Source organism: Lathyrus oleraceus, chromosome 1 (assembly GCF_024323335.1).
Source record: "Lathyrus oleraceus cultivar Zhongwan6 chromosome 1, CAAS_Psat_ZW6_1.0, whole genome shotgun sequence".
Taxonomy (NCBI): domain Eukaryota; kingdom Viridiplantae; phylum Streptophyta; class Magnoliopsida; order Fabales; family Fabaceae; genus Lathyrus; species Lathyrus oleraceus.
Window position 1 is genome coordinate 207231410 of NC_066579.1, and position 13384 is coordinate 207244793.

Here is a 13384-nt window from a genome sequence, read left to right on the forward strand (position 1 = left end):
AGATAAAAGACTGTGTCCCTCTATATATACATATTTTATTTCTAAATTTGCCACTGCTAAACAACATTATCCACGGTATAAGAGTTTTAATGTAGTTGTTGGTTAGGTAAGAATTTCATTTTCTGTTCAATAGGTATTAAAAATGAAAATTGGGTTCAAGTTATGGTTGAAAAAATAAAAGCACAAGAAAAAAATGGAACTTTAGAGATTGTTGAGACAAAAAGGTGAAAAATAAGTTAGTTATTGTGAATCTATACTATTAAACACATGTTAGATGACACCATTAATTGTTACAAGGTCAGACTAGTAACAAAAGGATATAACCAGACATGTATTATTGATTATGGAGAGACATTTTTTTAATGATAAGATGAATATTGTTCCGATATTATTATCTTTTCCTACTCAATTTGATTGAGAATTACGAATGTTTTCTTTCTTAAATACTTAGAGGAGAAAGTTTTGATACTTGAGAAAACAGTCCAAAAGGGTTTTAAAATTGAGTGAAAGTAAAGATTCTATGGTTGTTGCTGACTTTAAGAAGTTGAGTTTTTATGAGATTCTTGAGGTTATGGAAGAGATTAGTGATTTTCTTCCAATTGAGATACAATCTGATGTTACTCCAACTATTTTGGAAGGGAAGAGTTTGTTGTTGACTTTACCATCTTAGCCTGATAAGACCTTGGCCTACTTGTTGGGTTTAAGTGACATTCTTGTTGGAGTTGTGTATCTTATCAAATCTTACATGTTTAAATATTTAAATATCAACAGCAAGTATGCAGAAAAATCACAAATGATTTTAGTACAGAAAAATTAAAACACATAACGGTAAGAAGAAATTTTACACAATATTATATTCAGTCTTTTCACTTTTCTCGGAATTGATAGGGACAAATGAAACTCCAAATTATGAGGAAGTGATTCATCAGTGACAATTCATGCAAGTATATAGTTTGAATATAAATGAGAACAGAAGACGAATCTTGATTAGAACAATATTAGTCAAAATATATTTAGATATGGGACGAATTCCGAATTACCGGCACCCCTAACCTGGAAAAACAGATGGTTAAGACTTAAGAACAAAAAGCTGAGAGCAGAAGAAACATGTGTGGAGTTGTTATACCATTTGTATACATAATCAAACACTTTTATGTAACACCTGATTTTATACAAGTCACATAAAATCAGGGTGGATATCATCTTCTACTCTTTGCTCACAAGTTATAGCCTCTAAGATATCGTTGTTGTTCGATGAACCTGAAGTGTCCTTGAAGTTAAAGCCTCTCTTGCATCCAAGTTCTAAGTTGGCGTTGCCCTCGGTTAAGTAGTCATTCCATTTGGAGGCTGAACTGTTGATTGTTTGTTTGCATTTCTGAGTCCTCTGATTAGCTGTTGTCACTTTATTGTTTCTCTCTGAATTGCTTTCAGTCAATGATGTGATTCTTTGCTGATCTTTTACTGGCTCCCCTGCGTCTGTGTGAATCGAGATACTGTTAATGCAAATCAACTCATATATAAAGCAAGGTCTTATTTCTCAGTATATATGCAGTTTACATAAATCACAAAGCTACATGTAGTTTTTATAAGAAAAAACATGCAAAGATGAAATTTGATGATGTCCAAGAATGTAAGAAACAAGATCAAGTTTCTGAGGCTAGAAAGAAGTTCAAAAATAAAAACTTAAACTTTTAAGGATCATAAATTTGTTCTTTAAATACAATATGTTTAACAAAGTTTCTCAATTAGATATTTTGATACAATCCTCAGATATTTTGAAACAAGTTTGAGTTGTTTAAAAGGTTTAAGGTAGAAGAATATGATAGAAACTTGTACCAAATAGAGTTTAATTGAACAATACAAAGGCTTTATTGATAATAATTCTGGGAATTGGTTAGAACCAGAATGTTACACACATGCATGATACAGTAGTTACAGGCAAAACAAAAACAGAGTTCATCTCCAACTATTGGAGAGCTTGGTCTCTCCCATCCAATAACCACTCAATAACTTCTAGATAACCAACTTTCCCTTATCTTTGCCTATTTATTCTTAACATTGACACACACACAACCAGTAAAACATGACTGACACAAATTAACACAATTTCCCCTAGTAACATAATAACTACACTAATAACATAATAACTTCAAAGGTTTAACAGAATACTCAACTATGCCCCTTCCATACTCAATTATTCAGCTTTAATCAATAGTTGATTATAGCGAGCTACTCAGTCAATAGTCATGTTAAAACTGTCTGTTGACAGTTGCCATTTACTTTTGAGCTTTTGGGGCATATTTACTTGTTTCCGTATTGCTTGGGACAAAAGAAACTCCAAATTGCATGGAAGTGGGTGATCATATGAGTATTTTAGCTAATAGATTTGTGCCATTTGTTTGCTCTGCCACTCAGTCAAATGTTTTGTTGTCTGCGGTTTCAAATAATAGCCTAATTGCTCAACTATAAGTCTATAATATCATCAAAAGTATATGGTAATTTGATTTCAACTTTTCCCTGAAAGTAGGTCAAATTGCATAACAAATTAACAAGGCAGTGATTTTACTCTCATTTTGTCTCTCTCTTCAACTAACTCCAATCAGTTAAATCTGTTGTTTTCTATTTTTAGCATCATTAAAACAAATTGAATAATTTGTATTAATGATTACCACCTCACAAACATAAGCAACGAAGAAATATTTACCTTGAGAATTTTGGAACAGTGGACTTTCAAAACGTCTGCCTTTTTTGGAAGTTGAATTATCCACCAATTTGCGTTTCTTGAACATGTCCTTCGGCAACTCAGTCACTACCAATGGCTCAAAATCATCTTCTGTTCAATTCAATGCATCCAAAATACATCAAACTCAGCACACCTAACCAAAACCAAGTCAACTTCTACAACTGTGAAAATGAACTAATTCTGCTATATGCTACAAAATCAGAGTGTTATCTTTTTCATACAAGATTATAATTACTATTACTAAACTAAAGTCTAGGACCATTCTATATCCATTTATTTTGTAACAGTCCATTTGTATGCCGAAATTTAGTGATGGTTATTTCATACACTACATGTTTTATGCACAACAATTTGCTCCGGTCAAATAATAACTCAATCACTTTATTTCATAAATCAGAACAGTTTGATTAAATCAGCTGATTGACATTCCAAACACAAACTTAAAATACAAGCCTTCTGATCATTGTCCAAAAGCTTTGCTTACTATATTATGTTTAGAGTTTAGCAAATCAAGGTCCTATATGCTGTTTCAATTCTAAAGTATATTGTATAACCAATCCTAGGATTAAACTATCATGTTCTTATTCAACTAGCACGGCACGATAGCTAATACTTAATCAATCTAATATTGTCTAAAGTATATTGTATAATCAACCCTAGATTAAACTATCATGTTCTTATTCAACTAGCACGACACGATAGCTAATACTTAATCAATCTACAATTGTCCAGATAATACACTATATAATTATCTTATAACAATTGACATGTAGCTATGTTGCGTCGACACTACATATTGAAAGTGTGTATGTGTCCGACTTTGACACATGTCAATGTTTGACAATGACACGACACTAATACATATGATCGTATTCAATCACTTTAATTTTAGCAAATTATTATCAATGTCTACATGTTAATGTCTGTGTCGTGTTAGGGTTTGTCATGTTGCACTAACACGACAATTTGAAGGTGTGTCTGGTGTCCAACTATGACATGTTTTAGTGTCCAACAATGACACGTGGCTTTCACAATATAACTATTGCGTGTCAGTGTTAGTGTCATTTCGTGTGTCTATATCTTTGACGGTGCTAGATGTCGAGTGTCTATATCGTTGTCGGTGCTAGATGTCGAGTGTCTATATCGTTGTCGGTGCTAGATGTCGCGTGTTTATATCTTTGTCGATGCTTGCTTCAAGGTTTTAAAAAATGGTCCACTACAAAAACGGTCATGACAAAATGGTATCGAAAGATATCGATACCAATATGGTATTTACCGTTTTTTGATAAATAACAAATTATGGTTAATCCACACCGCGATGACGGCTATCATTGTTGCAACACCTTTACCGACCAAAATCACAAAACCCTTTTTGCGACCTCGACGGTTAATTAAAGCATTGGCTTGATATGTCTATACTACAAAGCTTACTTTAGTTTAATTACCAAACACTAGAACTCTATAACTATATCATAAAATTCAAATAAAATAAAATAAAATAAGAGGTAACCGTGTTGCTCTTGTTCGGCGTGATGATCGTCATTGTCGAGATACACAGTCCAATCGGTACACTTCTTGTTACTATTCAGGTCGTTTGGAAACTCAGATTCTCCACCGGCATGTTCCGGTGTGGGAGTTAGGGTTCCGGCAAGAAGCCTTTGCTGGTCATCTTCAAGTGATTTTCGAGACATGTTGAAGGTTTGAACGAACGTGCGGACATCCTTCGCTTTGTATCCCTGTGCGAAGACTTTACGAACCGATTGTTTCTCGTTGCATACGGCGCAATTCCACTTGTGGCTGCATTTCTTCTTTTGTTTTACCTGAAAGTAGCAGTCAAAGAAATGGATCGGAAATCATAATTTGTTAGAGAGAGAGGAGAGAGAGAGTGCCTGCATGGTGGAGCATTGGAAGCATTGGAGAGCGACGAAGAGTGTGGAGGAAGACGATGACATTGTTGTGGGCAAGATGGAAAATTTTGGGGGGAGTTTTTCTTTTGTTTGGCGCTTAATTTTTGAAATATATATAGTTAATAAAAAAATATTTGTATATTTACAACTATAATTAATTTTGATGTAAGAGTCATCTAGATGAATTTTTATTTGGGTTAAAATAAGTTTTTAATCCCTCTAAATATAATTAATTTTATTTTTAATTCTTCTAAAAAATTGTTTTAAAGAATGACCTTTCTAATATTTTTCATCCATATTTTTGGCCCCTTCTTCTATCGATCGTTAGCGTGACAAGATGCTGAAGTGGCATACCACATGACTAAAGTTAAAATTATTCATGAATCCAGAAAATTTCGATTTAATCTTCGAACGACTTCCTTATGTTGCAGAAGTCATGTAGAAGTAGAAATCTTCATATTCAATGCGTGAACGCCTTAAGGATGGTTTTATTGGTACCATTTTTTCTGCAATTGATGACTTCAATAATGAAGGGATTGGTCTTGAGGAAAGCAGTGTGCTTCGACAAGGATGGAGGACTGCAAGGAGAACAATAAATTTCTGTGTTTTTGCTCACACATATTTCATCAAATGGTGCTGAAGTTTCTCTTGAGTTTTCCTTCTTATATCAAGAAAAAAGCTTCGATTATAAAAAAAACTAAATGCAAGAAGTTCCAGTCATAAGCAATGAAGCACATACACCTCTAGGAGTAAGCGTGTCGCGGTGTCCGATACTTGTATGACACCCTTACGATACGTGTCGGAAAAGTCAGACAAGTGTCCACTAAAAATGATTTTTTTTTCTTTGTTTCGACATTCTTCAAATCAATGGTTGACACCCTATGATACTAATAATATATGTCAGATTGTCAGACATTTCAGACAAGTGTTTCAAACAAAATTTTATTTTTGTTCTTTGCTTCAACACACTTTTATATATATTTTGAACAAATCTCGGACAAATTTAAAGTTGTTAAACTTATATTTAAACAATATTATCAATAAAAAATTAAAGATATTAATTTTGATTAGAATATTTTCAATTTTTTTAATCATAGATGGATAAATAAAGCTGAAATACTATCTTATATATACCAGTGTCGATATCCTATGTTTTGATATTATAGGTGTCAGATTGTCTGTATCGTGTCGTGTCGGAGTCGGTGCTTCAGGTCATAAGGCAAGCCATCAAAAGAATAGTGGCAACAAAAAGTTCTATAAAAAGGCACCAAAGAAGTCGAGTTTGTCATCTAACTAGAAAATTAGAACTATGTCTTCATAATCTATTGAACATAGACTTAGAAATCCATTGCATGATATAAGTAGTTATCAAATAGATAGATTAATTAAGCCAGAAATCTATAGACCTACCACAATCGCATGCATACCAGTCCAATTAGTACTTAGTGGATTACTTTTGAAGATTAATAAGACTTCATTGAAAGCAGCTTTGCTGAATTCTGGTGTGGAGAGAAATTCATAGGTTACATGTACATTGTTATACCTTCCTTCGCGAGCGTCATTATACAACTTTCAAGATTTTTTGCTTTCGGATTCGCATGACAAGTGAGTTTGTACTTATCATTCATTGATTCCTTGTAAGTGTATGAATTGTTTACAGGCAGTTTCAAGTACAAATCAGTGCTGAAATATGGTATTCGATACGCATTTCGCAGCTGCAGCTTCGAGTAACATGTACAAGTATTAGGTATAGCACTACCAACTTTGACATAAGTATATTGAATACCTTTGCAATTGCATAATTATAAACATAAGTCTTTGCACTTAGCAAGTGTGTAATTTACAAAGACTCCATAATAAGGAAATTTTACATTGTAACTATAATAAGAGCACAAACTATTTACACCCAAACACCATGAATTCTACAAGGTTTTGGTTTGGCTTGACATGAAATATACCAATTTTCTCCGCTTTGTTTTCGACTATTAGTGCGAATAATTTTATCCCGATCAAATCTAATTCTTCTCTGCATCAGTGCATCTCCATAATCAGATGTCATGAAATTGAAATCATCTAATGAACTAAAGTTACCGAGAGTGTTCAAAACTGCATACTAAGTTATGGAATATTTGCATGGTTAATTTGCATACAAACAAAAGCAATGGGAGAAGGATCAAATGCATGGTTAATTTATATAGAATAGCTATGGAATATTTGCAACATAGTTCACATCACAAATACTCAATATGTATAGTAAATTTAATGCAACATATATTGGTCTTAATTTTTTATTTGAAATTCATGTTATATTTCATTAGAATTATATCAATATGTAGAGGTGTTCACGCATTGAATATGAACATTTCTATGACTTCTGCAACATAAGGAAGTCGTTCGAAGATTAAATCGAAGTTGCTCTAGATTAACTATGATTTTAGCTACCGATTAGCTACGAATTTTTTTGAGTTCATGATTAATATTGACTTTAGCCATGTGGTATGTCATGTCACCATCTTGCCACGTTGAAACTTCCATGTGTATGCTAGTCACACCAAAAAATTCATGTGGCATGTCATATCAGCTTCTGTTAACAGCCGTTAGTATGAGGGATCAAAAATGTGGATGAAACATATTATGAGGATCATTCTTTGAAGGAAATTTTTAGAGGGACTAAAAGTCGAATTGGCCATATTTAGAGAGACCAAAAACTTATTAAACCATTTTTATTTAAGGGTTAAATATGTTGGTGGTCCTCTTAAATATCTTAAATTTCATTTTTATTCTTTCAAAATATTTTCTTCAAATAATGGTATTCCTAAAAAATTTCATCCACACTTTTTCTCCTAATACAAAATTTCTCGCTAAAATTATTGTTAATTCAGTCGTTAAGTAATCAATCATCACTCAAATCGTCACTAATTTTGTTACTACGTTGTAAATATCGTCACTAAGTTGCAGGAGGGACTAAAAGTGCAGATGAACATTTTTAGAAGGGCCATTCTTTGAAGAAAATAATTTTAAGAGACTAAAAATGAAACTTGAGATATTTAGGAGGACCACAAACATATTTACTCATTTATTTAATAACTTATTTTATTTTTATGTCGTAAACTCACTTGTCACATATGATAAACAGTAAATCACCATCATGGGAAAAATAATTAACAATTTTAAACATAAGGAACAAAAATAGTATAATTAAGCGTAAAGAAATTAAAACTGAATTAGAATAATTAATTTCAAGGTAGAAAAGCTTTTTTTATATTTTCTTTTGAGGAACCAGAATTGGATGGAGAATCAATGGTTCTGGAGGATTATAGTGGATTTGAGCTTCTGATACGGTGGAGAAGAGGCAGACATACAAGGTTAACACTTCAATGCTCAAGTCATTATGTGAGGGAGAAAATTGAGCGGAGTTTGTGTTTGAAATTTTGTACCTAAATTCTTCCCGTATATTCTTTATATTGTGAGGTGCTTATAATAACCTATTACTTGTTAAGTGTGTGATGTGGATAGTCGTTAGATGTATCCGGGATTTGGATCACATGTACTATTTTGTAGGGCAGTTCATATGTGCTCAAATGTTCTAGACGAATTGTAACGTCTTCCTAGTAGTTGGTTGATGACCATTATGGTCAGTCAGAACAGTCCCCCCCCCCCCCTCCCAAGCCCTTATTTTTGTATGGCAGTGCAAGGGTTTGTCATATCTACGTCGTCCTCCAACCATTCTTTTCAGCTACTCTAGAAGGTCAAGATTGGGCATTATCGTTTCATGGGAATTCACAGCTTTAATGACCCACACTTCAAATGTCTTTTGGGAGCTACCCTCAAAATGAACCTTGGGAAATTGACACTTGAGTGTTACGTGTAAGTGACTTGAAGCATTTATAGGGTTTATTATGGCATCACCGGGTTTTTGAAGAGTTAGTTTCTCATTATTTTGGGGTATCTTTTTTATTTTGTTGTCATTTCCTACCCTCTGATATTTACCTTTCCAATTGTCATACCCAAAAAAATTCCCCGTCTTCTTTCATTTTTCATCTGACTTTTGACCCTAAGTTCATCTGAATACTGTAAGACCCCAATTTTGACCCTAAGATCCCTCAGGTTATCTCATCATATACATTGGCATTGGAATCACACATTGGCATCCTCCTTACCCCTCATTCATTAGGTTTGCATTGGGATAGATCACCAAGCATATTTGATTGTATCATACTTTATTTTTTCATTATTTTACTAACCAAAATACCAAAAATATGTCTATGTATAGTTTGTTGCTTTTGTAGGTAGTGTGTGTGCTCACCTATGCTCCATAAAGCTTATATCTAGGGTTTGAGACCCTCAATGCAAGGAGCTCAATAAAGAGATGTTTTACATTGGCTCTATACATCATATATGGGTCTCCATGGTCTCCTCATATTATTTTGATCAAGAATTCATCAAGAGTTTGAAGCTTGTGTGACTTGGAAGCCCTAATTCATATGACTATCTTGTATGACTTCTTCAACAAGTTTCTTCATCATTTGATCAAATATTTCAAGGTATACTTCATATTACATCATCTTACACATATATGATCCTCCATGAGTCCCAAAAATCAAGAGAATGTTAATCTAGCAAGTTGGTTCATGGTGGTTGACCAGACAAAGTCAACTGGTCAAAACTGGGGTTCCCTAGATCCTATCTCCTACAAGTTTTGTCATATGAAAATTATTCAAAGAGAATATTTACTAAAAATGACATTCCAAACAACTTTCGTGTTTAAGTCAAGAGCTAGATTTGCTTAGAAAGTCAATTTTTATGGTGAAAGATTATAGGTCATTTTCTTTGAACCCTAGTTAGGAGGTCAACTTCCCAAGACCATAACTTGCCCATTTTTCATGATATTAAATCTATTAAAATTCCATGATCAAATTAAATATCTACAATTCAACTTTTATGTTTGGAGGAAGTTCAAATTCAATGTGCAAATGCACGTTCCAAGAGGAAACATTATAGGTCATTTTGGGCCATTACCATTGAACAAGTGATTTTCCTCAACTTCTAAAATGCATAACTCCTTCCTGAAAAATCCAAATAAGGTCAAATTTGTGACCAAATTGAATAGGTTTGAAATATATACAACTTTGATAAAGGAACTTTTTCCATTTCAAGCCCATAGAAAAAGTTATTCAAAGTGGAAGAAGTGAACATTTGACTTGGTACTTAGAAAAATTCCATTTATGTTTGATTTTCCAAACTTCCACCTTAAAATTGATCATGATCCAAGCTTCAAATGGAAATGTGTTCAATATGAAAGTTGTTCCCCTTGATCTCACATTTCCAAAATGTCTAAGATCATCTCATTTGGCCAAAGAATGAAGGACTTGCACATGGGTGTAATTACCATTTGGAAGATTCTCATGATCAAACTCATTTCAACATTGCATGGCTTAACTCATTGCTTTCAGCATGACTAGTGCATGATTTTGGACCTTTTCAAATCATTCATTGGGCTTTGTACACGCCCATGCAAGCTCATGATGCAAAGTTGCTAATTTTGAATTTCAAATGGAAGTGTGCGGAAAGCATGCGATAACCCTATAAATACAAATGTAATGAGCTCAAAACTTCATTAACACCTTGCCCAAGCTTTTCCAGAACAATCCAAACCCTCCATTTCATAGAATTCTTGAAGATTTCAATTGAAATCGAGTTTGAATTTCACCTTCTGTTTTGAAATTCAAACTCCAAGAATTTATTGCCCTTTTCATCTCAATTGATCACTGCAAGCAAGAGGAAGAGGAATCAAGCAAATTCAGATCAAGATCAAGTGAATTTGAAGCAACTTGAAGGTGAAAATTCAGAAACTTCATCTCTTCGGTTCTCTCTTAATTCTTCACCATTCTTTGTGATTTTTGGTTTGCTGAAGTCCTACCAATGTAGAAAACAAGATTGAGTTGCTTTGAGGTCAAATCGAAGCAACTTAAATCATGAACCTCAATTTTCAAATCCATGTATCTTTAAATATACTTGGAATTGGAAGAAATGAATGTCAAATTCGTGCTCCTGAGCATTTTTTCTTCAAATTAGTGTACTCATTTTCCATTTTTCATGAAGTTTTGCTTGGACCAGTCCAGTGGTCCTCACCGGAGAAGATGACTGGAGCTAGGGCTCCGGTGGTGTGTTGACAAGATTCCAACCATTTGATCTAGTCTATAGCTTCTAATCTTGGCCATTGGTTTTAATTACCACGCGTGTCGCACTTTGACTTGAGTTCGTCATGGATAGCGCACGCGTGGCTATCAGATCTGCCACCTCAATTAATGAGGGAGATCTGGTGGCCCTTGTTTTTTTGTATTTTCTGATTTTTCATTTAATTGCTTTATTTTGTTTAATTCATAATAATTTCATTTTAAATCCAAAAAATATGGGACTTTCACCAAAAACCTTTAAATATTTTTCTCTTTCATTTTACGAATTAAAATTACTTTTTGGATTAACTTTGATATTTTTCATGAATTAAATGTTTTTGTGCATATTTTTAATTGTTTAAAAATACTTCTGACTTTTCAAAAATCAAGAAATTTTTTGTCTAAGGTCCTTGACCTTGTTTGACCTAGGATAAATCTCTTGGCCATTTATTTGGTGTTTTGAAGAGATTTTAGGTTTTGACCAAATTAATTTGAATTTTAATGTATTTTTAATTTGATTTTAATTGATTAATTATGTAAAAATTATGTTGAGCCATTTTTATGGTCTTGTGATGTTTGACTATTTATTTGGGCCTTAGTCAAGGTTGATTTGACTTTTGTTGGATTAAAATCATTGGATTTAGGGGATTGATGAAATGTACATTTCATCTCCCAAAATGAATGAATGATTTTAATTTGATAAAATTTCTCCCATGATCAATTTGTGTTTCTTTCATCTTCCCTCCCTCTTCATATTCTTCCCATTATTTCCCATCTCTTTCATTGACCAATGAAATCTCAATATCCTAAGGCTAATTGGTTCATCAATAACTTTATGTTAGATGAACCAATACAAGTATAGATGAGATAGGTTCATCCTTTTGATCTTTTTTTAGTGTGTGGTATGTTTTAGGAGTTTGGTTCATTATATCAAATCTCTAACATGCATTAGCACCTAAATTTTTATTGCCCGACCTCAAATAGTTGTGACTTCTACATAAGTCCAATTACGATTGCTTAACATAGAGCTAAATTTGACCATAAAGGCATAGCATTCTAGTAAGTGAGATTGTAAGTCTCCCATATTTCATGGTATTGTGTGGAAACTTGGCCTTTTTTCCTTCCTCTAGAAGATGTCTTTGTTCAAGGGTTCATGTTTGTGAATAGATGGTTGAGTGTTCTCCAAAGAATGACTTAATCAATTAAAAAGCAAAACACAACTAACATTTTATTAACTTTGACTAACATTTGACTAAATCTTATTAACTTTGCTTTATTTTCAAGTCATTTACTTTATGTAATTTAATTTCAAGTCATTTACCATTCATTGTCATTTACATATCATTTAACTTGTTTATGTTTATGTCATTTTCACTTTGCTCATTTAAGCCATATATTGTGATTGTATATATTTGTTTGTGCTTGTTGGTCTTAGGACCTTAAAATACCTAATAAACAACAAAAACCCTAAAAAATATTTGTGTGAACTGTTGGGTTTGATCTGAACTTTTGGCCTTGGATTAGGCAACATTCCATATACAAAAGGACTTGGACAATGCCAACATTTCTAAGACCAAGTTATTGTAATTTGAGATTTCATCTGATGCAAGTATTTAGATCCACTTGAACTCATTTGCCACATGGCCTTGATGCAACTGTTATTTTTATCTGGTGTCTAGTGCTTTATCCTGAGTTAATCAAGGAGTATTTCATCTGATACATGAGAAGACAAAGAAGACTGCTAGCTGTGGGATTTGCTTGCTTGGATGTGATTATCTTTATTTGATGCCTTTATCTCCATGATGTCTAATATAATATACGATAGATGCAATTAAGACTTTGGGAACTTTTTAGAACATGATCTACAGGTTTTTATCCTTAGTACATTCCTTTGGGATGGTTCTTAACTTGACTCCATGCTCGTGACTCACAATAAACCCTTTGATTCTTGGTTGATCCGATCAAGTCTTGTCAATATCAATGGAAATTGGGTGTTGATAAGGTGAAAACCATAATCCACCAAAATGGATGATTGATCTTGATAATGACTTGATTCATCCCTTGACCTTTGTTTGTGTTTGCCTTGTGTGTGATCCCCTATTTGTGATTGTTGCATTCATGCATTCATGTGTATCATAACATTTATCACACAAAAATAACTTCAAGGAACTGAGGTCTTATTTGCAAATGTTTTCAGACCATGGATTATGGACGAATGAACACTAAGAAGTACAGTTTCAAATGTCCTAGTTTGAAAGAGCTAAGGAAGTTATCATCTTTTGTATTAGATTCCTTGGATTTCAAGCAACGTCATGGGAAGCTTTTATCTATTTTATCTGCTGATGTAGTTGAAGGACTTCTGAGTGTGTTGGTTCAGTTCTACGACCCTCTCTACTGTTGCTTCACTTTTCCCGATTATCAGCTTATGCCTACGTTAGAGGAGTATGCCCATCTATTGGGAATACATGTTTCTGACAAGGTTCCTTTTAGGGTATTTGAGGCGATTCCCATATCTCATATCATAGTTGAAGCCCTTCATCTGAAGAAGTCTGAGATTG

General features: G+C 33.4%; 1 protein-coding gene across 2 annotated transcripts; it reads right to left on the minus strand.

Moving 5' to 3' along the window:
• Nucleotides 1-964: 964 nt before the first annotated feature.
• Nucleotides 965-4751, minus strand: LOC127127937 (uncharacterized). 2 transcript variants are annotated; one of them, XM_051057208.1, is made up of 4 exons: nucleotides 4633-4751; nucleotides 4254-4563; nucleotides 2705-2833; nucleotides 965-1476 (listed from the first exon to the last, which is right to left on the minus strand). In XM_051057208.1, the coding sequence occupies exons 1-4, from the start codon at nucleotides 4693-4695 to the stop codon at nucleotides 1178-1180; spliced, it is 801 nt and encodes a 266-aa protein (XP_050913165.1). In that variant the 5' UTR covers nucleotides 4696-4751; the 3' UTR covers nucleotides 965-1177. The 2 variants fall into 2 exon arrangements, with proteins under 2 accessions (XP_050913165.1, XP_050913168.1); XM_051057211.1 differs by having other exon boundaries at nucleotides 4254-4548; nucleotides 4633-4720.
• Nucleotides 4752-13384: the final 8633 nt, after the last annotated feature.